This window comes from Leiobunum rupestre, chromosome 9, assembly GCF_980474605.1.
Source record: "Leiobunum rupestre chromosome 9, qqLeiRupe1.1.hap1, whole genome shotgun sequence".
In the NCBI taxonomy this organism is placed as follows: Eukaryota; Metazoa; Arthropoda; class Arachnida; order Opiliones; family Sclerosomatidae; genus Leiobunum; species Leiobunum rupestre.
In genome coordinates, this window is record NC_143392.1 from 57774413 (window position 1) to 57800966 (window position 26554).

Below are 26554 nucleotides of genomic sequence, written 5' to 3' on the forward strand. Positions count from 1 at the left end.
AACCGAATTGATACCACTCTTTAAATATACAGCTTGTAAGTGAATGAGAAATGTACTTTCTTTATTCTCTAAACATAAATTTAAATATTGGTTTGTTTCGTTCCTTAAGATATGTGATTATGACTTGGTAATACTGCAAGAAAATGCCATATTTCCGGGGCCAGCCCATGACTCATATATTTTTAAATCATCTCTGATTTCGTCTACTTTGGAAATATTCTATAATGAAGGGTTGCTGCAAGGTTTTTGGTTATTTCGTTTGTAACTAATATTTGTCATATTTATTTCTAACAATTATATAATGTAATTATTTTGCAGATGATAGTGGATATGCCCTTTTGCCTTGGCTAATCACCCCCATCGTACATCCACCACCTGATTAGCCGGAAGAACGATTCTCTTTGTGCCAAAAGTCGGCACGATCCGTTATAGAGCGGTGTAATGGGGTATTAAAACAACGATTCTGATGCTTATTGAAAAATAGGGTTTTACATTACAGCCCAGACAAGGCTTGTGAAATTGTGTATGCTTGTACCATTTTGCATAACATGTGTATATTAAGAGGAGTGCCAAATGACTTCAATGCTTTAGAACCGTTACGGGAACATGAATATGGCCCTGATGACAGACTTTTGGTGGATAATCATCCTCGTAGGAATGTGGATCCTGTCCACAATGACGATTACGGAGTACCCGGTCAACAAACTAGAACACAAATAATTCGTCAACGTTTTTCGCGATAGTTTTAAATTAGTCTTTTCTACATTTAGCAATGAATTAGCTTTGCCAATTTTTAGAGTATATAAAGTGCTTTTAAAAGACAAATGCTATTTATTTGAAATCTCTTTTGACTTCGTTACATTTTCAGGTAAAATACATTCTCAACATTTAATACATTCATTAAATTTTCAGGTAAATTACATTCGTCACATTTAATACATTCATTAGTAACATTAATACATTCTTTACATTTTCAGGTAAAATAAATTCGTCACTTTTAAATGATTTAATACATTCGTTACATTTTCAGGTAAATCCGTAGCGTAGTTAATTTTTGAGACATTTCATTTTGCATTAGTTTTGGAAAGATTTGGTACAAGTAATTGCAATATTTAATTATGCCGTCTTTGAGCTGCTAGTTTTAGCATAGCCACATCTTTCCTTTGTTTATTTAAAATCACTAATTCTTTCTGAATGGCTACCATTTCTACCATTGCCTGTGCTTGTGTTGAAAGAGATTTGGCTATATCTTTGTAAACGTCATTCTGAGTATCTTGTGATTTTTGTAGCACGTTTGTTGAGATTTCTAGTTGTTTCTTATTAGTTAGCTTTGTTTCCATAAATTTCTTTCGTTTGTTATTAGAGTCTAAATATAAAAAAATTGTTGGTTATACTACTGCAGTTAGAAATTTGGTTTAAAAAGCTTATTTATACCTTGAGCGTCTCTTTCAATTTGCTTTCTTTTTTCAGTGTTTGAATTAGGAGTTTTGCTTATTACGTAATCATACTCGTTACTCTGTTCATTTTCATCTTTACTTCCAAGCTCATCTTCTTCATTCTCGTTCCTCAATCTCGTATCCTTCGAAACCTATATACTCGGCAGTATTATTGAACCTGTTCCCTGTTGAGCTTTGTTTATTTGTATGCGGTTACTTAGGAGTCATTTGTGCTGAAGAATTAGGTTCTGATGAATTTGGTTTGATCCCATATCTAGCTTCAGGCTTTAAAAAAAATTTAAAACCAACTTAGAAGATATGATTTCGATAGCAATGACAAAGACTTAGTAAATTAATTATTATTTGCGCTTACAGGAATACCAAATTCTGGTGCATCGGCAATTCCATCAGTAAGTTCCTTTCCAAAAACAGCTAGAAGTTTTATTTCCAGATCAGTAAGGGTGTCAGTACACATTTCTCCTCCTCCCGTTCCTCTTTGTTTATTAACAATTTTTATTTTTTTATTTTTGTCTTGCTTTTCCAGTCAGCGAGGACATATTACATCATTAATAATAATTTTTATTATAGTATTTAGCATGATTAATAAGAGGACACTTGCTTTTTTCCATTTGTCAACACTTTTCAATGGACCCGTTCCATCACTTTTTAGTATTTGAGCTAGTTCCTTCCACAATTTTTCGAAGTCGCTGTTTTTAAACTTGATGAAAACTTTCTTGTCTTAAAACTTTAATTTTTTCCCAAAAATGTTATTATTGTTAATTGTTGTGATGGAGATACACGGCGGTTTCGACCACTTTTATTCATTCTCTTGTAAATTGTAATAGAAATACTACACGTGTGTTTTATTATTTTAATGCAACAAATATTCCGATTGGCGAAAAGGAAGTTCGCATAAAATCGTCTTCGCTATCTCTGTCGAAAATCGAAAGCTCCCATAACGAAATCGAACAGCTAAGTTAGAGAATACCACATTTCGATCGAGAAAGATCTCGATCGCTACGTGGTCATTCGCTATCGACTTCGCTTCGTCGATAACTGAAAAATTACAGAATAGGGCCCCTGATGCGTTCTATTAAAAATAAAAACTTTTTATTTTAACATTTTCTCAGTTTACTGTTACAGTTTCAAGGCTCAAATTCAAGGGATAAGGGTTTTAAAATATATAAATGGTGAGGAAAATCGATGGAAATTATTTTAGAAATATTTTTCGCTTTTGAAAATTCCAAAAACGAAACTCTTTAAACCTAAAACATTTTCAATATCTGCACCTTCATAGATCTCAACTACTCCCCCTAATTCAACCTTTCAACTGCTTTAATAAAAGCATTTTTTATTTAATCTCTATAGGCTTCGTACGTAGTTGAAATTTTGGTAGTTTTAAATTGACTATATTAGCTGCTCTTTCAAAATTATTTCGGCTCGACAACTGTAAGTTCAACCGAAAAACCTTGAAATTCAAAACTCGTCTGCTATTTCTTCACATATTTAGTTGACGGTTATAAACGCAGATGGCGCTCGCAACGTTAAAGTTTTTATTAACAGTCTGTGTGAAAAGAAAAATGGCCGGATTATTTCTAACATTTTCGCGTGCGCCAACAATTTTGAGGGGTTAACATTGTTTTTGCTGACGTGTTGATGCTTGCTCTTTTGCGAGTTTATAAACATTGTCAGCTTTTTAAGATATTACGGAAATTAAGCGTGTGATTTTAACTAAATGAAATCGCATTGGATCTTGATTTAACTTAAACTTGTTAGTTTTAAAAATAAAATTGAATAAAATTGTTCTAAGAGATCATGTCCCTGTTTGATACCCTACTACCGTTTACAAACTTCTAAGGCTTTACTCTTTACCGGTGTTATATACGAAATTTAATTTTCAAATGCCTTCCACGCCTCTTTCCCGTTGATAAGCTGATTCGGAGAATACTGGTCCTCATTCGATTTGAGCCCGAGAGTATTTAAATAAATTTCACTCACGGAAATTTTTCTCAAGTAATATATGACGAGAGTTTTACCGTTAATGAAGACTTGATATTCTACTAAGTCCGTTTCTATTTAAGTGTCCATTATTTCCGTTCCAACAGGATAATTATCAATTTTGTCGTTGGGTTATCGTTACCAGCCAGTTTTATTATTTTCATTTAAAGAGCATACGTACACTTTCAAAAAACCTATTGCGGATATATCAAATTTGAGTAAATTTAAACCGCTCTAGCTCCCCTAGATAAATCCGATGCGTAAACACTATCGGTATTGGCTACAAGCACACTTAACTTGGTAAACCCTAACATTTTCCCCTAAACTTTATCAGGGAAGTGCAATACAATAGCAAAGCATGGCGCGGCTTCAATAAGAATCGTTCCGTTATTGTTAACGGTCAAATAAATTTGAACGTTTTTCCTCGTCGATAGCGTTCAATATGTACTAGACACTCAAGTAGGCACCATTTTATATTAAGTTTTGTTAAGAATGTATGAGACGGTCTTTAAGTTTAACTCTGAAAAATCCTTACATCCTATTCCCAACCATTATTGTACTCCTGCAACTTATCAAAAAAAAACGCTAGGCATAAACATAAGGCCCTTTCTAAAGTAATTGAATCGTTTAAGCACGAACAAGTAGGTACTATCCACCCTATCGTTATTACACTGGCTATTTAGATCGAGTGTGGGCGCTTTCAGTCGAAATATTGATCTTTTTTCATAAATAAATCTATAAAGCCGTTCAAAACGAATCACATCATTTTAATTATGGTGTTACTCAAAGCATTTGGTGACAGCCTACTTAACTCACTTACCCCTTAACAGCGCCTCGCTAGAAGGTCATTTATGTCTGAGATAAGGTCAAAATTTGAAAGATTGTTTGAAAAAGAGGCATATTTTAAATTCAATTCAATACTGTATGGTTGAAGTATATTTTTGATTTGTGGTGTGAAAAAGGCTATTGATTTCCAGTAATGTTATCTCACATTATCCCCAAATGTTTCAATCATCGTAGCACTTATTTCAATGTAACATAATTATGCACATATTCCAGTGACCTTTTGGTTCACCAAAAAAGGTTGACAAACAAAAATAAAATATAAATAAAACGAAATAAATGGTTCTAATTAAAAATTAAAATTTTATTTAAAATCTAACGTTTAGTAGGACTGGTTTTCCGTTATCGTTTTCGTGCTAAGACAATACAACGATGAATTAAAAATATTTTATATTTAATAATTGCTTGAAAAAGTGGATAATTGCAAAGATGGTTGAATGGGAGAGAGTGATAATCTTAATAAATATTTGAAGAAATAAACCAACGTAAAATTAGTTTCATTTAGATAATATTTGATATTTTTTTACATCTCGTAAATAAATTTGAATTTAAAAAATCAAAATGAAATATTATGTTCAAAGCCCAGCAATCTAATGTGATTGATGTTACGGCTGACGAAGGACCACGGTTCAAAAGCTCCCAATTGTAAATAAATTATCTTTAATATTTATTTAAAAATTAGAAAATTAAACATGGTAAAAAAAATTAACATTTATAATTTTTTGCTCCTTTTTTAAATGTGTTTTATTGGGTGAATTTATATTGCGTTAAAAATGTAACAAAATGACAAGGGCCGAATTTATTTCGAGATTTTAGAAATATAAATTATATTTCCTTAAAAATATAATTTTTGACTTAAGCGGTTTATACTCAGCTGACAAAATATTATATCTTGCATTGAGATTAGTAAAATAAAAACATAAGTTATACAAATTAAAGAAAATTATTTGAACAGTTTTAACGAGGATTTATTTGGTTTTGGAGGACAAGAGGTATAAGTGTAATATTGCTTCTAAGTTTGGAGAAATAAGAGAAACAGATATCGGTAAACCCAAAATTGACGAAAGTAGCCACACTGGCTACTATAGGCTTGTGAAAAAGCTTTATACTTTAATTATTAATTTAACTTATCTTAAAGACATATTAAACCGAAAATATTATTTAACTGGGTGAAATTTTAATAGTTGTCCAGAAATAAAAATCCATCGATTTTTTAAATTTAAATCGCAACCTAAAATTAACTTAAGTCAAAAAACCACCTATGGACTAAAATGGGTTGTATACCATGAACCGAATCCCGTTTGACCGAATCCCATTGCAACGAAAAGTATTTTCGTTTATAGCCCAATATGGTGGGGATTCGGTTGATTCGGAAATTTAAATCTGCTTCGTGTTTTTATTTGTAGATTTTGATGTATAGTAGGGTTCGCGATTTTAGTATTCATAATTTGGACTAAGCTGTGTTTTCCATACATTTATTTTGGATCGTTTTGTATTAGAGTTTTCCCTTGAAATTCGATGTTCTCCGGCGTTAATTTTTGGAAATAACCTAGATAAATATCCACCTAAGCTTCTTATACATGTACCATGAGAGTCAGCCTCTCAATAACCGTTATTTTAATGCATTACTTAGGTCCTATATCGATTGTTGAACTATTCTTTTTGAAATATTTTCTTAGTCGAACATCAAATCGTAGTTTCTTGGCCTTTGGGCTGAGACAAAAAAGTAGTATCTATTACGCTAATTTTTGAATTCTCGGCCAAGATCATAATGTAGTACTTTTACATTGTAATAACGGCAATTCGTATACACGCCGAGGTTCGGAATACGAATTTAGTGCTTTTTTAATAGAATTAACCCAACAATCTTAGCGGGACCAGGGTAAAACTAGGGGTTATGGGTGGGTAAGTAATTAGTTTTAATAAAATATCGTGTTATTCAGAGATCAAATAAAATATTATAATAGTTAAAATGGTTTAAAAAAAATAAAAATTTAAACGGGAACAGGTTTTTAAAGAGGGGTTTTGGGTGGGGGAATTTTTTCTTAATCAAACGAATCACTCAATGTTAAACTAGTAACAAAAATGTAATACGAATATTTTCGATTTAATGGGATTTGATCCAATGGGATAAAATGCTAGAGATTTTACCATTCGACCGAATTCCATTATAGTATATAAATGCAGGACATATGTCAGGCTTTTATTATTTAATGGTATTCGGTTGAATGGGATTTGATCTAATGGGAAATAATGCTATGGGTTTTCCCAATGGACCGAAATATATTTATTTAGGCTATCAGGTTAGGTTAGGTTAGGTTAGGTTGGGTTAGGTTAGCCGGGCGCGCCGCAGCCGCGTAGGCACTTTAGGTTAGGTTAAGCCATTATGCTTAGAAAAGTATGTATTTTTGGTTTATTGCAGAATCATTTTTATTTATACAAGAATAAATTGACTGAATCAATACATATTACAGGCGATAGTTTCAAGTAGCGAAATATTTCCCATTAAAATATCGAATTTTATGGGAAAAACGTCTAGAAATGCCCAACGGTACGAAATAATAAATATTTAAGACATAATTTAGTCCAAAATAAATATACTATCGTCACGTACCCTACGGTAAGTAAAAATGTACCACTACTGTATATTGAGTAAAAATCGCGCAAAACGTGGTTTTCGGTCTATTGGACTTCGGTTGAATGGTACATTCGGACGAATGGGATTTCGGTCCAATGGTCTACAATCACTAAAATGCAGTTTAATTTCAAGGAAAAGTAGAAAGTCGCAAGCCAGATTCCCTGCGCGCTACTGATGAGCTCCAATTACTTATTATCTTATTAAGTATGTTTCAAGTTTCATTTAACTTTAAATTAGGTTTATCAAAGTTTATCAATGAATACTAATGTAAGAAAGTAGAAGTATATCCTTATTTTTAATTGAGAATCGTAGTTTTTTAAATAGGCCTAATTAGTTTGTTTACCAAGAATGCGCAAAAGACAACGTACAGAATAATTAGTCTGCCCAGCCAGAATTTTAGTTAAACATCGAGGCAAAGTATCCAAGTTTAAATAGTTAAGCTGCCTACGATGTCTTACGATGTGCAATAATAATCCAATATTCTTAATTTAACACGTCAAAAAATATTCCTCTTATAACAAATTGAAAGAAATTATCTAATTCAAACATCCCGCCAATTATAATCCTATTCTAGCATATCGATAAAATTGTCTAATACAAACTTCCCGCCACCCGCCAATTATAATCCTATTCTAGCATATCGATAAAATTGTCTAATACAAACTTCCCACAAAAATTTCAAACTTTTAACCAATTTATTAGTTTATATTTATTATAATTATTATTTATTTCAAACTTCCTACCAGAAAGACTATATAACGTTTCGCGAAGCTTTATTTCAAAATTCCCGCCAAAGCACGGCAGAATCTCCATCTACCGTGTCATCACTTTCCACGACAAACAACAAACACGTTATGACATTCCTTCCATAGCGTTAGTGTCACTTCGAATATACATTCGATGTGAAACTAAAAATTGTAAAAGACAAATTTAATTACAAAATGATTTAATAAAAATTAAAAAAATATTTTTTAAGGATTTTAATTTATGATTAACGTTATATTAAATTATATTTATATAATTAACTTTTTGTCTTAATAATTATAAAAGACAATTTATCGAAAATATGATTAATTTATTTGTTTTAAATATTTCCTTTGGTTGAAAATATTTAAACCATTTATTGCGCTTTGATATTTTAATCTGGCGAACACTTCACTAGTTCAAACATAAACGAAGGACACAACCCATTCTAACTAATTCATATATTTGATTTTTGCATTATTTATTTTGATGCAATCACGGGATACCCTAACACTAAGGTCATCTATCAGGCTTTGTTATTAAGTTGTTCGAAACGATATCTACATGAACAAAGAGAAGCTCTGTAGTAGATCTCTCAATCTAATTAGAAGTTTATTTCCGCAAATAAAATAGCAATCTTCTTCAATTTAGCTTTTTTGGAAATTTATAAATCCAAGCTCTATTATAGCCTAGACCTTGTTCTTTAGTGCAAAAATTTCAATTGACATCAAGGATAGGGTTTGGGCGCATTGGTGGAGGAATGTGGAATTAAGACGTTTAAGTTCGGGTACAAAGTTTACATTTCTACCAAAAAACTCCCATTTCGGTCGTTATTATTGTAATTAACATTAAACTATGTGTTTTTAATTATAAAATAATTCAATTATCATTAATATAATGAATTATATCATATTGTTTAATTTATTTTAATAGTTTCTAGTTCCAGAAATTAACATTTTCGCCAGGGCTTAAATAAAATAGAAAACCAACCTATTTGAAATTCATAATATAATTTTTTTAATAGAATATTAAACCAAGAATGTATTTATTTATAATCAGGGAGAATGAATATGTCGAGACTATCGACGGACACGTTGAGGCCCTAACCCCGTCACGCTAAGGGAGGGGGAGGAAGAAAGGAGGCGGTCTTATTTTTTGCGTCCCCGCAGCAGCGTTAATCGCGTCGAAAAACGTAATTTTTAAGAACCAATGAGATTGCAGTATTATTTGACTTTATTAAAGCGGAGGAGCATACCGGGGGCCCCAACGGGTGGAATTGGAGAAACGCCAAAAATAATCTCGACATATTCAATCTCCCTGAGAATAAATATATAAATACATTATTGATTAAACTCTGGGCCAACACGGTCTTTTGCACACGAATTGGTTAAAAGCTGAGTTTCGTAACTCCTTATCTCTTCGACTACGCCCCTGTCACGGTTAGTTGCGTTTAATTATGTCGAAGGAATTGATCGTCGGTCAATTCGTGATTATTTTTTATCTTGATAAACAAGTATTGATTGCTATTGTAACTGAGAAAGTATTTTCGCTTTAATAAGTTTGAACTCTTGGATCCCCGGGGATCATCGAGCGAAATACCATAAGCTTACACACATAGACAAACCAAAACACATTTCATTTATAATAATATTTTTATTGTTTTGACGGAAACACTCGATCCCCAATAGAAAGGTGAGTTATCCGTAAAAAAATATTTAAATTATTATTCTGGGGATAATATACTTAAGAACTCTTTAAGCAAATGATAAATATTAAAAACTTTAAATTATACCGTATTAAATAAACCATATATATATGACGTAATTTGGGTAAACCGCATTTCAGAAATTTTAAATGAATATTCACAAATTGTCATTTGGATGTTTTCTCAAAGGTATAATGATAAAATAAGATAACTATTAATTGAAAACATTTCCAAGGTATTATGAACTCTAAAGATAAAAAATAGTTAACCCAAAAATGCTTAAGGGAAATCAAGCACTTTTTCCAAAGGCTTCTTTAAAGAAACACTCTGGGCTCTAACGTTAAAAATTAAAGATATAAAGGTTTATAGAGTCAATCGCACAATTCACTTTAAACTTTACCAAAAAATTGAAAAATGTGACCATCAATTAATTTAACCAACGAGATTTTAAAACGGATACCTTTCTTAAAAATGAACTCATTGAGCTCAGCAGAACAAATAAATCAACAGCCAAATTTTTGTTTATTCACAAAAATTAGGTAAACGGTTTATATATGAATATTACTCGCGGTTATAAAACGATTTAATATGCAAAATTTTTTACGTATTTCTATTTTAATCTGGGAAAACACTTCACTTGCTTAATCGAAAGAAACACCCCATTCTGACGAGTTTATGTATCTTATTTTATTGAATTACTTTGATGGAATTACGCTAAACCCTGACAGTCCGGTCATCCAACCGGCGTTGGTTTAAACCAGAAACGTCTATTGTGATAGTCATGTCAACTTGTTGGTTAGCAGAGGTTTACATATCATATAAAAAATCGGCTCCGCGTAATTATGTCTTTTTATCTAGGCAATTCAGACCCACCGTCAGTGGTGGCGTTCCAGGGTAGGAAAAGATTTCCCGATATCCTACCAAGGGATCACAACACAAATTAAAAATTAAAGGTTCAGCTTTTAATTCATTAAAAAGTACACAAATGTATAATACAAAGCATAGATATTAAAGTTTTGAGGATACGTCAATTAACCAAGCACCTTCTTAGAGTTCGGCAACATGAAATTAAAAGGTCTTGTGTCGCGTCTTCCAAACGTGGCGGGCTCGGCCATCGAACAGGTCGATATGGTTTCAACAATGAAAACGGCAATGTTATGCAGGGTATTTATTTTGGGAATTCTTTCCGCGGTCATGCAGGGCGAAGCGCAGGTGCCACCTGTACCTTTCGAGGAGAGAGACCGAGATCGATCGCGCGCGGAGCAAAAGCAAAACACTTGCCTTGACTGCTGCGCCAGCTCTCGCGCAGTGGCTCTTTATAAAACTAAGCTCGGTATCACCCTAGTCCCCGTTCTGAAGTGGAAAAATATAAATCGAAATTTTGAGGTGGGTTCAGTGGGGTAGTTGCATTTGTCCGAATTTCTTTCGTCCGAATACTGTCGCGTTTGTCCGAATACTCATTTGTCCGAACTCAAAAACCGAAATTGTTCCATTTGTACGAATTTAATGACCTTGAGTGTCATTGGTCTGAGCGAGTAGTAGCATTTGCAAAAATAGTGTTTCGTATATGCATTATGAATTCGAATTTTTGGACGAGGTCAAACATAAATTAAGCTTCATCATTGGCAATTACCAATATACAATGAAACTGACACCGCAATTCGTGAAAAAAATTAATGTAATTTTCCAATATAAGAAATACATTATAATTGCATCTGGAAATTGTTATTTTGTAAACAATAATTGGCTGGGTTTCGTGTTAATTCAGAGTTGGCTTTGATTCCGTTAGGTTAAATAGGTTATGTTAGGTGTCTGTTTTCATTGGAATTTCGGTTAGATTGAAGTTCCATAATTATTCATGTTAAGATTCCGTTAAAGCCAATGTATAATGTTGGGACAAATGACATTTCGGACATTTGAAAAAACGGATAGAACGGTTAAATTGCAAACAAATTATTATTTAGAGAAAGTAATAGACCAGGAAGTGTGATCTCTCAACCGACGCGTCGACTTTCTTCCTTTCGTAAACAATATTCTGATGGCGCAGGTGTTTTAAAACAATCTTTTTTGTTCTAAAAGCCTTTAACTATTCGTGTTTTACGTTTCTTCGCCGATATTTTTAAACCTTTGCGTGCTAGATTTTTTTATAAATAGGTTATTGAGAAATCACTGATTCTCAACGTGAACGATTACGATGAGTTGAGACATTGTCTGATTTATATCTCACTATAACCTTCGAGGAAAATACGGTTCTAGATTAATTAGTTTCAATTAGTTTTAAAATTTTGGAGGATTTAAGAATCATGAATATTCATTGGGGTTCTATCAATTAAAGTGCAAAAAACTGGGGGAAATTTTCTTTTAAAATTTATTAGTGTTCAATCTCCGCGATATGAGCACGAAACCCTTAAGATTCCAGGCTGAACTGATTTTTTAAGTGGAAAATAGCGTACTTTGGAGACTAAAGGGGGCCTAAGCGCAACGCAAGTTTAATATTTTTATAACATTATACTTCTTTTAGCTGTTCTAAGAAGGCAATAGCTTTTATAATGTGGAACCTATCCAAGAGTGACGCCACGCAAAACTCAGGTTTCGCATGTTTCATCGCGTCGCTTCGAAGAGAGTGCGCGGAGGAAAAGCGAACACCTCGCCTGGACTACAGCGCCGTGATGCGCGTAGTGGCGTTATTCGGAACTTACCTCCAGCTTAACTGGCCATTTAAATCCCCGACATTGTTTTCATTACGGCACCAAAGTTTGTATTTATTCGAAGCTCACGATTAACATTATTAAAGGCTATTTTTCCAAGGAATATTTTAAATAAAAAACGCTGGTCACACGGTCTATTGAAACAAAATTATATAACCAATTTCTATACAGGGTGGAAGCCTCAGCCGCGGTCCAGCCTCGGTACTTTTCCTAGTACACCAGAGTGCTGTGGGTCGAACACTTCTACAGGCGCTGGTATTCCAAAAATAGGACAATGGCATAATTAGAAGCGCATCTTGATCCAATCAACCGAAAGCATTTGGAAGATGCGCTTCTAATTCTCCCATTGGTCTATTTTTAGACTGGGAAAAGTGCCGAGGCTGGACCACGACTGATGCTACCAATTCTTCCATTTGTCTATTTTTGGCCTTCCAGCGGCTGTACTTAAAAAATCACGTGAAACACCTTTCTAATTGGAACCAAATTTGTAACACTTACGTTTCTCTAGTTAGGTTTTGGATGACCTCAAAGACCTGTTTCCAGGTCATCGACATTTTCGCAGTAGGTTTCCCCCTTCATCTTCTATACGACTTAAAAATTTCAAAATCGTACCTTAAACAGATTTTGAGATATTCGCCCTGGTTAATTTTTAGTGGACACCCTGTATTAGTATATAAAGGTTCATTAAGCATTGTTTGCAACGTTATCGAGCAGTTCATTAAACGTTTCAACAACGTTTAAATAATAACTTTTTAATTGCTTTAATGTAATAACGATTCCATTGCGTTGTTTATAATAACGTCGGTATTTGGTAGATTATTATAGAAACAAGAACGTTTTTTGATACGTTGCCAGACTCATTCGGTCACCGGACATCGCCAACGTCGCTCTCAACGTTTCATCTCAACTTAAAATTAACCATTTTTGAATGGTTAATTAAGGAGTTTTTGCTTCACGGGTAGCGTTCTGGTCTGGGTCCTACTGATAGAAGACCAACCTACAGAATGAAAGTAAATCGGACCGAAGACCAACGGTAGAAAGAAAGGACCAACCGACAGAGAACTAAAAATTAGATTCGAAATGTAAATCCATCGGCTCGAAAACCAATTATCATTAAAATGACAATTTTAAACGAATTAAAAGTTGAAATTTGTTTTTTTATGACTAATGTTCCTATTTTAAAATGGGTGAAGTTATTGGTTGGATTGGTTTAGGGCCCCTTTTAATCTGGTTCAAAAACTCCATTGGGGTTAAAGACGATGTTGGTCCACAATACATATTTTTGTATTTTCTGATGGTCAAGTTTAGTCGCCGAAATCGGGCATTTGTTTGGCAAAGTACTGCCGTCTATAACCAATCCATTATCTTGAACGTTTCTCCATAAAGCTTTGGCGTAATGCTAAGAGAAAACCTCGGATTGTCGCAAAAGGGAATACCAGTTTTGCTGCACTGAAGACAGCTTCCTCAAAATCAAGTTGAACTACCGTCGGATTCAAGTTCAGTTCGGGGTCTTGTAGCAGCCTTTTAATTGTACAACGATAGATAATAAGAAAGCCGTGTTAACCAAGATTACGTTACCTGATAAAAGTTTCCATTATTTGAACAAGCACTTAATAAAAAGTAACTTGCAGGTCCTGGCTCTCGATAATATTACTTGGCGATTTCCTTGAAGATGTTTTATTGAAGCGCCTATTCGAATCTAGGGTTCCAAATTGTCTTTGGTTTAATAGGCGGATACTTTTCGATTGTTCTGAGATTCCGGAGTAGGTTTACAAGAGTAACGACGGACCACAAAGTCACGCGGTTAGTCAAATAAGTCAACTAAATTTTAACCCTTTTTGTCTCGCACTGTGGTAAGCCTAGGTCCCAGGTGTACTTGTAACCCTTCAGGTTCATTTTCCCCCGTATATTTTTTTTTTATTTTTTTTGTGTGTATTTACTTTTGCTATTACATTATTCCCTCCACTCTCGGCCATCTATAGTAATTGTTAAAGTGTTGGTTGCACGAAATTTTAGCTATGGCTAATTAATGGTTCATTAGAAAGAGCAAACATTTTATGGCAAGTACAGAAAATTTCATCAAAATCGGTTAAGTGGTCTTTGAATAATTATAAAAAGAAGTCGAAATGGTGGAAATCGAGTTTTTCGGCGAATTTCCAGACTTCTCGGCACCCATGATGTCAGAAAATGCGAAGCGTATCATTGGCTAATTGTCTGTAATACATTTCTTTACATCTGGGATTAAAAGCAGGTTGATTTAACACCCAGGAAAAAGTCCTACGCAGTAGTAATTGAAATAGGCATACACAAGCCTACGTAGTAGAAAAACGATATGAAACCGAAGGCTCCTTGTAAATTCTTCTTAAAACGTCGGGTCGCGCGGGCCGCGTAGCGTGCGCGTAAAAAAAAAATTATTTCGATAATAAGCCTAATATTATGATTAAAAACCTCTGGTTTGAAAACTTCTACAAGTAAACAGAATCCCTCCACTTCAGTTATAAAACTACAGCTTTGATTTGCCCCAAATTGCTCGTGCTACGGAGAAGAAAAATTCGCCGAAAATTTCAGGATTTCGGGGAGCGAAAAAGGTCAGTTTCGGACTCAAAGTTAATACACTTAGGCTTGGAAATTTGTTTCGACAATGACATTTTTGGAAAGAGAACGTCCCGGGCTTCAAAACAAGCCCGCATTCATTAGTTTTTATTACTATCGATTTTTCGTGCAACCAACACTTTAAGTATTCGTAAAGCCCCATATGTAAAAATGTTTAGAATTCCGAGCTCTGTTTAATAAAACTAATCACAGTGTTAAATATAAATTAATATTAATGATAATTTAAAATCTTAAATAACTTTTGAACCATACATACAAATGAAATATAAATTGATAGAACTCAATGAACCCCCACTGTAAAATATAAAATTGAGAGAATTAAACTGGGTACTTAATATAAATTATAAACTAAATCCCTGCCTTCAGAAATGTTACAATTAAGAGCCCTTGGCATCTGGAGATAATTGGTTTCTTTTTATTACCGTGAAAAGCTCTCTCGGAACCGACCCTACCCGCTTTTTCTCAGAAACTTTGCCTAACTAAACCAGTAATATTCCCTCAACTCACAGCGATTCCATGGAACCTTTGTCATGTTAGCGGGCCTTTAGCCCACTATCAGGTAACCCGAATCTAACAAAAACCGCACGTTTTCCAAGGCCAGGTCATAGGTCAAAAGTGTGCCTGGATATTTTTTCTTGACAAAAAAATAAATATAACCTCGTGATTTCCTGGCATCTTCTCCCCCACAAACACTGAGACCCCCGCAATCAAGTAGAACCAACCCCAAGGGACCTTACACTACTGGTCGGACAACGTCATACATCCCATGACATTGGGTGCACCAATGACCCAAATAAATTGGGAGGTCACCAATTGCTTTTTATTTTCAACTCCGCCCTAAAATTCCTGGAACAAAACCAAGAGACAGAGCCCCAAAAAGACAGAACTCGACAGAACTGTAGAGAACTGGACAGAAGTCTGCTTTTGCAAGAACTCGAGAGAACTGGACAGAGGTGGGCTTGTGCCAGAACTCTGATTCTTGGACAAGAGATGGACCATGTCGAAATAAATAGAAAGTAATGTGCGATGAAGTCACGCTTAAATATTAATAAACCCTCCTTAAGCCCTCATGACCGAAACAACCCTCACTGACCGCCTAGATGACCTACGTCCAGGACATTCCGACGGGAAGAGTATGAGCCGAGCAGTAATGAATCCGGGAAGCGTAATGCCCTCCACAGCCTCAAATCACCTGTTGAACACCCAATATCTAGCCATACCGAGAGAAGAAACCCAGATGACCGAGACAGATTCCCTCGCCTAACCAGATGTTTTAGACTGAAACCCGAAGTACCTACGCCGCTTGTAAGAAGTTCGTCGTCGTCATCAGGACATCCGTACCGTAATCCGGCTCGTTAGTTACCGTTATTCGGGAATCCGCTCCTTATTCGAGACGAACGGACAGTTTGGAACTGTCACCGCGAAACAAGAATTCCCCCGTCGAGTCCCCCCAATAAAACGCGTGGGCGTGTGTCTTGCGTAATCCGGAACCCCGTAATCCGGAAGCTCCCGTAACCCGGAATCCCGTAAATCGAAGAGCAGCCACGAATCAAGTGATAAATAGAAATTTATCATAATCCCCCCCTTGTACAGTACCCAGGGTCGAAATACGAAATAGCCGGTGAAAAAGTAGATAATTATTTTTGGAAAGAATGCTTAATCCCTCGCTATTGTTCGAGAAAAAGGTTTAAAACAGCCCCCCCCCTCGAGGTTGAGAGTTCATTCCGCTTCTTGAATTTATGCAGTTTTAACTTAATTTTTTCGTTCGCATTGTACCCTCGTTCTAGCCATTTTTGTTTTGTTTGTTTTTATAGTTAACAGTGCCATTGTTTAATTGTAGTATCTTAATTGAAGTGTTTATTATTTAGTGTAAGTGTATATGAAAACGATAAAAGAACCATAATGGAGAGGGCCTAACCATACCTAGAAGCAAAGTGAAATTATCCCCTCAGTCCTCCCCGCAATTTGTTAATTTTTGTATTTTTTATAATATAATAAGTGTTAAATAAAGATTTTGCGATTGATTAAAGACTTAGGGTTTCCATTCTGAATTCGAATCTCCCCCATTTTTGTATTATTTTTTTCCCGAATGTAACCCCCTCTCTCAGATTTAATTAACGCCACGAAAGGCCACGACTCGCAATTTGTCGCCATCTTCCCCCCGCCTTGGTGAATTAATATCTTTGAGCAAGGGCTAGGAATATTTCTTATCAATCATCGCGATTAAGACGATAAATTGCTTAAAAAGGTTATATACTCTTATAATGGCCAAATTTAGACTGTAAAGAAGCGAAGGCCCTAAATGGGTTAGAGTGTGCTATAACTGGTGGCTTTACCGGGGAGTCGGGTTCCAGCTCTTGTAACCCATAAGGGCGGTGGCGCACTGGGAGATGTTAGCTCTGATCTAATGGTCCTATCTCCACCTCCGACTTCGGTCAGATTTGGGCTGGATACTGAGCTTCGGTTCAGGCTAACGGAGAGGGTCCACGCAAACTGGCCGCCTCGGCGGATTGGGTAGCCTGCTGTGGGGCGGCGAGCCTCCGTATGAGGGCACGGCGGTCCTGTTTCCCGGCCTTTTGGAGCCCACCGGGATCTCCGGTGCCAGCTGTGCCGGGTTACTTGGGCTGCTGTGTGCTCGTCGTTCCCCTTTAGGAGCTCTCTTCAAAGGGTTTGGCTCCTTACCTACGGAGGTAGGGTGTCGGCTGGAGTTGCATTAGCATCCATTCTAAATCCCACTGCTGTGTGCGAAGTGGGGATTGGTCCACCCATTGCTGCATCTTCTGCTGGGTTGAGTGGCTTGCGTCAAAGGTGCGACCATCAGTAGTAGGGTTCTGCTACCCATGCTGGATTTGTCACCTGTCCGGGCTAGGGAGACGCTGGCGTAAGGCACTATGATGATAGGCCTCCGGTGGTATGGTCTTTGTTACTAGGTACACCGGGCTATAAATTCTGACACACTGTAAAGAAGCGAAGTCAGGTGACCTAAAACGTACCTCAAACTCTAAACGTAACATTCTTAACGTGACATAATTGATTCAAAGAATGCGAACGATTAGAACTAATTGATAATACACCCAGGGCTCTGTGGCACGATAACGTTGAAAGCTATCGATTATGTCTGCCGGCTCTGTGACATCACCACACTGCATCAGACTCTTCACTCTGAACTCTATCAACTGAAAGCTTCAACCACCCACTGTCTTGAACAGTAGCTGTGCTAAGGGTGGGCTGAAGTGGGCTTTAGCCCCACGGCATTTCTGAGAGGGGCCACATATTTATATTAAAAGGGCCACATATTTGAATTTATTAATTTTCTTATCTCTAGAAATTGGTTTTATTTACTCAATATGATAGTAGACCATAAACAGATAGATTCGGGAGGAAGGGAGCGGATATTGAGCGAAATTTGAATGGACAATAGAAAGAAAATAAAGGGAATTTAAGGAAATACCCCGGGCATGCTAGTGTCCAGGATAAAACGACCTAGCTCTTCTCGCTTCCTGGAAAATTTATAAGGGGTTGTAAGGGCTACAAAATTCTTAGGGGCCACAAAATAATTAGCCCACCTGTGAAAAAACCTTAGCGCCGCTACTGGTCGTGAATCTTATAAAATAGCTCTTGATAAAATAACGACTCGGGGATCTTCACAACGTAATGCAACGTCAGAGATTGCAATCTTCAACTACACGGTAAAACACCTAGAAGACAAATTCGCCAAAACTCAAACAGCCCAAATAAATAAACTTAAGTATTGATTAATCTACAGTACTGCTTAGAACGAAGTTCACTAAGCGAGCGCTCGCTTATAAGCGGCGCTTATGGGGGTGACACATGAGCGAGAGCTGTTGCCAGACCCCCGCTTCGCTTGAAGCGAGCGCTCGCTTAGTGAACTACGTTCTAAGCAGTACTGTAAATATATCAAAACACTCAATGCGTGCACCAGTGATCTCTCTGAGAAACTATCCATTCAAGGCTTCACCATCGCTTCTTATATCCTGGCTCAACTTGAACCATTGCTCTTGCAGCAAGAAACAAACTTCACTGAATGGTGATGGGTGTTTTATCTATCACTGAAGACGTTTTGCCCAAACTTTATCCCCCCTTGAAAAACCGGAACTAGAATACACGTAGTCCTTTTGCTTAACATTCCCGAAGACCCTTATTCTTCGGCTAATGTTTTGGGCCGAGCCCAGAGCCCAGGTTGCAGAACTGCTTCAGGCATGTGACTTACACCCTCATATTACATTTTTTTCCTGCTCCCTCTTGACTCCAGTGCCTCTACAACAAGACCAAGACTATTCAAGATATTGCTCCCCAATGGTCATCAAAAATCCAAATTCCTCCAATTTATTTCAAATCACCGCCAAGATCGAGCTTTTGCTACACACTTGGCCCGACTAAAAAACAGTAACAACAATTGCATGTGTCTGTGAGTGAACTACAACGACGTATACAGAGCGGTGAAACCAGCCTAGTCCACTCGTAACCCATCTCACCCGTGAAATAAGGTTCCTGGTCCACCGCAATTACACAGGGTGGCCGATCCCTCTCACTGGCAAGACAGTGCTGACTAGTTCTCTCAAGCCAGACTTACGTTCCCTATAGCCTCATCCTGCCGATATCAGCCTCTCAGGCCTGCGAACAGTACTTTCCCCAAGCAGTACACAAATCATTTTCCTCAAATACAACACTGGAAGCCGCACCCCATAATCGTTCGTTCCCCACCACACACACTATTGGAATACATCACCTAGCGTCATGCCCCTAGGGCAGCCATCCCTCAGCTACTGACCTCCCAGCTCGACAACTGCATCTACTCTCTCACAATCACCTTCCTTGTAAATATACATGAAATTTTCAACATGCAACCATACAACGAGGTTTCCTACAATCTGCTACTCATAGATCTTTCCCTTTATGTGTTACAGAAAATTAATGGGACGCGGATATTGAGACAGCTGAAATTTCAATACCTCACTTCAATGTTGTCCGAATGGTTTGGAGACCAATTGGAGGATCCAATATAGGGAAAGTGTAAAGATAAAGTTTATATCTTCGTCCACCGTTGTTTGTTTATATAGATATCCTTTATATCCTATTTTTTAGTGTTAACTGGGATTCTCCGTAGAATCACTTTCTGTTAACCATACAACACCAGGTAGAGCAGCTTTTGACCTAAAGAATATCGTGTGAATATCCGTGTGACATCTCAAAATCTGAAACCTCTTCCAAGGAAAATTACACAAAGTGCGGACATTTGCGCATCATCAGTACATCTAAGAGGTCACATTTCTGGTATTTTGGTCAACTTAGGAATATCCGAAATTCCTAACCGGATATGTCTAGGATATCCATAGGATTATTTTGTGTTTTCTGGGTATCTTTAATGTTTCACAGATCTCCAACATCTTAAGCAATACACGTTGCTTTACTTCCCGTAAGTGCATGGTTGTTGGTAACCCTTTCTGCTATGTTCATTTTGTAATCCTGCTAGAAATCTTGCTATTAGTATAAAGGAAAACAGAAGAGACAGTTCAGTTCTTTGATATTTGGCATTTTTCGAACCCTTTGCCACTTCTGAATTTATATTATCATGTTCTATACCATGGTCTGGTCCAATTTAAGTAAAATCCATTTTACTTTTCGTAACGAAAAAGCCACCTTGCTTTAGCTTACCTTAAATAATCACATCATTATCTTAAACGTTTATTAAATTTGAAGGAAAAAGTCACCCGCAATGAAGGTTATCGTGGCTTAAGAAGAATTTCATTAACTTCTCGGTGTATTTCAGATGCAATTCGGGGTTTTCTTCTCTAGTTGCTCTTATGACCGACAAATAGTGCGAAATTGCCCAAGATATGTGCTATTGTTTGATTTTTAAAAAACTACAACATTTTAAGCCGCAGAATGCAGGAAAAAGGGGATGTTCGTGTCTAGTCGTAGAATTCAGCCATCCCAAACCCCTGGAACTAGCGCGACTTAAACTAGGCAGCAGCAACAGCAAAGACAAGTAACCGAAAGCAGATCTGGATGAACTCTGATCAATATTTTATTTTTCATAAATAAAGTTAGCTTTGAGTAGACTAAAAAACATATTTCAACGTTAAAAGCATATCGCCCGAAAATGAATCAATGGTTAAAAAAAACACAGTAAAACGTTAAAGATTATACACAATAAATGAAGAAACGAAAAAAAAGGGTTTTTTTTATCCCTTCGCGAATATTTACATCGACCGGAACTATTAACATAAGTTAATTGAATAACTAGAAGTTGAGCGTCTGAACATACTCCCGGCCTTGATGCGGTAGCGTCAAGAATCGGGTACAGCGTCTTCCTGGTCAAACGGAAGTAAACAGAGCTTCACGATCGGTCTTTTAAGCTCCCCTCTGCTGGTGCGTAAAGTGACCACCCTCGTCTGTCCGTCTCGACCTGGATGTATCTGGACGACTCGAGCAAGAGGCCAGCTGGCAGCGAAAGAGGCGTCCGATTTTACGAGTACCATGTCCCCGACTGAGATATTTCGTTGAGGAGTCATCCATTTCGGACGTTGCTGGAGTCTCGTTATATACTCCCGGAGCCAGCGCTTGTGGATGTCCTGTTTCAGCTTTTGAAGGAGTTGCCAACGATTGAGTCTCGTCATCGGAAGTTGCGAAAGATCTGGGTCGGGAACCTCTTGCAGAGACTCTCCGATGAGGAAGTGTCCTGGCGTCAATACTTGCAGATCCGTCGGGTCAGACGACATCGGAGTTAAAGGTCGAGAATTGAGGCTTCCCTCGATTTGAGTGATAACTGTTGAAAACTCTTCAAATGTAAGACGAGTTGGCCCAATGACTCTATGCATGTGGTATTTCACGGATTTTATTCCAGCCTCCCATAATCCTCCAAAGTGAGGGGCGCCGGCAGGGTTGAAATGCCACGCTATTCCTTGTGACGAAAGGTGATCCGCGACCGCTTCGTTATGGGAATCGGACTGGATTAATTTCATGAATTCCGTCAATTCTTTCGCTGCGCCGACGAAGTTCGTGCCACAGTCGCTATGAATGTCGCTGGGCTTTCCTCTCCTTGAGGTGAATCTTCGTAAAGCTGCGATAAACGCTTCTGTAGACAAGGATGAAACGAGCTCCAAATGTATCGCCCGAGTGACGAAGCAGACAAAAAGCGATATATAAGCTTTGAAAGTCGTTTTACTTCTAGGCGTAATTGGTCGTAGATTGAAAGGCCCGGCGTAATCGACGCCGGTTGTTGTAAAGGCTCGACAATATTGCAGTCTAGACTTAGGTAAGTCCCCCATCATCTGTTTCGCCGTTTCTGCTCGATACCTTGTGCAAACTATGCATCTCCGAATTTGATGTCGAATTGCATCCCTCCCTCGGAGAATCCAGTAGTTTAGAGATAGAATACCATGAACCAACTGCGCTCCAGCATGCAAATGCTGGACGTGTGCTTCTTGAATCACCATTTCCGTAAATTTGTGGTGACGTGGTAGCAGAATTGGGCGTTTTACGTTGTCGGTGAAATCGCCATGTTTTAAACGACCTCCCACTCGAAGGATGCCTTCCGAATCCAACTCAGGGCGTAAACAGAGTAATTTGCTCTTCCTTGGCAACGGATTTCCTTCCTTCAATGACTCGATTTCTTCCGCAAACTCTACAGCTTGCATAACCTTGATTAGAGCAAATAACGCCGATTTCAATTCTTCAGTCGTTAATGGACCTTCCATTCGTGAAGCCGTTGATTGCGGATCGGTTCTCAGTCGGTATCGGAGTAGACTGTTATAAGCGAATCTTCGACTCCACGCGGTGATACGACGTAACCGTAAAAGTGACGAAAATCTCGTGAATGTTGAGTTACCAACAACGTGGGCCTTCGTGGCAACGATGATGATCTTCTCCTCCTCATAAACTTGATTGACCTTTGAGGTGTCCATTACCCATTTCGACGTTTTTGGAGCGGGCGTGCTCTCTGCTAACCATAACGGTCCCTTCCACCAGAGCTGATGCTTTACGAGTTCTGAAACGGAAATTCCTCTCGACGCTGCGTCGGCTGGGTTATCGGTGCCAGCTACGTGACCCCACTGCGACGCTGGGATAGTTTCTTGAATTCTCGAAACTCGATTGCCAACGAAAGTTTTCCATCGTTTTGGACACGACGATATCCAGCATAGGACAATTGTGGAATCTGTCCATACTTTGACCCGAGTGACATCAAGTCCCAGCGATTCTTGTACTGATTCTAAGAGGTCAGCGAGTAGCAATGCGCCACATAGCTCCAGTCTTGGAATGGACATAGCTTGGTTTGCTGGAGCCACCCTTGTCTTCGATGCAAGGAGTGAAACATTGATCTTTCCGAATTTGTCTACCATTCTCAGATAAACCACTCCAGCGTAAGCTTTTTCCGAAGCATCCGAGAATCCATGGAATTCCAACTCAGATATATCCGGTGAGGTGTAAACCCAACGGTCGATACGAATTTCCTGAATTTTCAAGATCGAATCTCGAAACTCTTGCCATTGTTGCTGAATCGATGGTGTCGGTTTTTCGTCCCAACCAACTCTCTCCCTCCAAACGTCTTGCATCATAATTTTAGATCGTATCACGACAGGAGCGAGCCACCCCATCGGGTCGAAGATTTTCGAAATCTCCGAAAGTAGCGTTCTCTTCGTGACGTCTTCCCCCGACTCCGGAACTTGCACCTTGAAAAGGAATTGATCTCTTCGGGTATCCCAGTAAAGACCAAGAGTTTTTACGAGAGGTTCTTCTTCCATGGCGAGGACTTCCTTAGTCTCCCGCAGCTCCACTGCAACATCCACCAGACATCCCTGGTAGTTCGAAGCGAATTTGCTGAGAGGGAGCCCAGCGCTGTCTGTCAGCTCACGAAGTTGCGATATAGCTATTCTTGTATCTTCAATCGATCCTCTTCCGCTCATAACGTCATCCATGTAGAAATCTCTCCTGAGAATCTCGCCCCCCAACGGGTATTCCTTTGACCCAATGTCACCCAATTGTTGGAGGACTCGAGTGGCGAGAAACGGTGCTGATGCCGTACCGTAGGTAACCGTTCTGAGCTTTTATTCTTGAATAGGTAATTTCGGAGACGTTCGCCAAAGAATACATTGGAGGTCGCACTGGTCGGGTGCGATAAGTATCTGCCGATACATCTTCTTGATATCAGCGCTGAATGCGACTTGATGAAGTCTGAATCGCATGATGATAGTGTACAGCGTGTCTTGAACGACCGGACCAACTAGCTGAGCGTCGTTCAGCGAATTACCAGAACTTGTCTTCGACGATGCATCAAATACAACTCGAAATTTGTTAGTCTGGTTACAGTCCTTCAGCACGTAATGGTGGGGAATGAATACTCGTTCGATCGACGAAGGAACGGGTTCCACCCTAACCATGTGCCCCAGCCCTTCGTACAGCTCCATGAAGCCTTGATATAAAACCTTCAAAGCTGGACTCGATTCGAGTTTTCTCTCGATTTGTAGCAATCTCCTCCGAGCCGTTTCTCGAGACAATCCGAGAGAGACTTTGGGCTTCTTCATAGGCATTCGAACCACGAATCGTCCAGATTCGTCTCTGTAGTGGTTTGTCTGGAAATCTTCCTCGCATTCTTTCTCGGCATGGGTAAGAATTGGTTTTTTCGGAACCTGCTCCACCGCCCAAAACCGATTTAGGTTTTCGTCCAACGAGATGGCGTGATGGACTTGAATTTTGGGCTGCTCTACTCCAATTGGACCTGCGACGAGCCATCCCAGTTTAGAATTGATAGCATCCGGAGACTCGGAATTTGATCTTCGGTTGCCGTCGAGTAGAAGTTTATAAAATATGTCCGCACCCAGAAGGATATCCACGTCGGCCGGTACATTAAATGCTGGATCCGCTAGCTGAAGATTCTTTAGATGATTCCAGTTAGTTGCGTCATATCTTCTGACCGGAAGTTGACACGTTATCTTCTGGAGAACGTAGGCGCTTACATGAAATTTCTCTATCGTCTTAGCATCGATATGCGACTTGAAATGTATTTGAGTGAGGCCTCTCGTTTTGCCGAGTTGAGCTGAGCCTAGGCCAACGACCTCCGTATCGACCATCTCCCGTCCTAGACCCAGTTGTCCGATGCACGCTTCGGAGATGCATGACACTGTCGATCCGCCGTCTAGGAGCGCGCGGAATTGAAGACATCCACCGGAAACCGTCTTCACCCTTATCACGGCGGTGGCTAGCATGGCGTCGTATTTAGAATGAACGACTTCTTGAACATGGAAATTTTGATTTTGAAGTTGACTTATCTGGTGGTTACCAGACTGTTGACTTTGGATCGTTTGCTGGTTTCCAGGCTGAAGGTCACCAGTCGATTGACCTCCCCTGGACTGTCGACTACCGGATCTCTGATTTAGGCTATCCGAATGGAGAAGGGAGTGATGTCGTTGTCCACAAGTCTTACAACCCCTTTCAAGTGGACAATCTTTTACTCGATGACCGGAACGAAGACAGTTGAAACAGACCTTCGCTTCCTGTGCCGAGAACTGCCGGTCTGCGATTTTCAAACCGTAAAATTTTGGGCATTTGAAATTGCAATGCGCTCCGGAACAAAATGAACAACTTCCGTCTGCAGGCATTATTCCCGTTCTGGCGTGCAGATTGACCGATTTCTTTAGATGCTCTCTAGGTTGTTGACTTAGACCTGACGACGAAGCGGCTAACGATCGTGCTCTCTGTTCGATAAATTCCAGAAGCGTCTTTGACGTGGGTATCTCGGTATCTTTTAGGCTTAGCTCCCACTGTTCCTTAGAAGTAGGATCCAACTTCTGCGTCAGATGATAAACCAGAATGGCATCCCACTTATTCGCTATACTGAGCGTGTCCAAAGCTCTCGTACACTCCATTGTCATGTCCACGATGGATCGCAGCGCCGTTGAATTCCCGCTCGAAATTGCCGGGAGTGCAATGAAACGCTTCATTATGGAAGAATAAAGTTCTCTTTTATTTTCGTACCTCTTCGTAACAGTGTCCCACGCTATGCCGTAGTTGATGTCCGAAATAGGGAGCGATTTGATTAACTTGGCGGCATTTCCCGTTAGACTTGACTTCAGGTACGTAAGCTTCTGCGCATTCGACAAGTCCTTGTTATAATGGATAGCTGTTTGGAACATATCCCGGAACGACATCCATTCGTGCACCTCCCCTGAAAAAGTAGGGAGGTTGATCTTCGGCAACTTGATTTCCGAATGAGACGTCGGAACCGAAAACTGCGAAGTAGGAGTTGGAGCGAACGTTGCCTTGATGGCTTCCAATCCGCATCTGACATCCGTGTAGACAGTGAACAGTCTGTCCCATTCGGTATTATGATCCAAAGCCTTGTCGGAATCTAGCGGAATGATCTTGAGATGCGCGTCATCAATCATTTGCCAAGACTTATCTGCTTCGCTGTTGAAGAACTCCACTTGTTGCAGGTTTAGCGATATCTTTGAATGACTCTGAACTCTTCTGCCCATATTGTTCAGACCCAATTCGCCCTTAGATCTTTCGGCGATGGCTTTGTCCAAAGCAGTGACCGGCATTGCGAACGAAATTTGCTTCCGATCCGAGAAGACGAATGATCCGAAGGTGTGAACCCAGCGACTAGAATCCACGTAAAACAACCGGCTTAGAGATCCGGCTCGACGGACCAAAATGTTCGTGTCTAGTCGTAGAATTCAGCCATCCCAAACCCCTGGAACTAGCGCGACTTAAACTAGGCAGCAGCAACAGCAAAGACAAGTAACCGAAAGCAGATCTGGATGAACTCTGATCAATATTTTATTTTTCATAAATAAAGTTAGCTTTGAGTAGACTAAAAAACATATTTCAACGTTAAAAGCATATCGCC

General features: G+C 38.6%; 2 protein-coding genes and 1 long non-coding RNA gene across 3 annotated transcripts; all 3 read right to left on the reverse strand.

Annotated features, from left to right (window-relative positions):
• Positions 1–1312: 1312 nt before the first annotated feature.
• Positions 1313–1915, reverse strand: LOC149931598 (uncharacterized). Its single transcript, XR_016473938.1, has 3 exons — positions 1810–1915; positions 1435–1721; positions 1313–1366 (listed from the first exon to the last, which is right to left on the reverse strand). It is a non-coding gene; the product is annotated as an uncharacterized LOC149931598 (long non-coding RNA).
• Positions 1916–20996: 19081 nt separating this feature from the next.
• LOC149931599 (uncharacterized) lies at positions 20997–23624 on the reverse strand. Its single transcript, XM_090158005.1, has one exon. It carries the CDS (start codon positions 23622–23624, stop codon positions 20997–20999), a length of 2628 nt encoding a protein of 875 aa, XP_090014131.1.
• Positions 23625–23753: 129 nt separating this feature from the next.
• LOC149931600 (uncharacterized) lies at positions 23754–26246 on the reverse strand. Its single transcript, XM_090158006.1, has one exon. The coding sequence runs from the start codon at positions 26244–26246 to the stop codon at positions 23754–23756; it is 2493 nt and encodes an 830-aa protein (XP_090014132.1).
• Positions 26247–26554: the final 308 nt, after the last annotated feature.

Bases quoted from the DNA above. Each gene is read 5' to 3' on its own strand.
- LOC149931599 (XM_090158005.1), bottom strand. From the start codon at position 23,624: ATGGATGACGTTATGAGCGGAAGAGGATCGATTGAAGATACAAGAATA.
- LOC149931600 (XM_090158006.1), bottom strand. From the start codon at position 26,246: ATGCCGGTCACTGCTTTGGACAAAGCCATCGCCGAAAGATCTAAGGGC.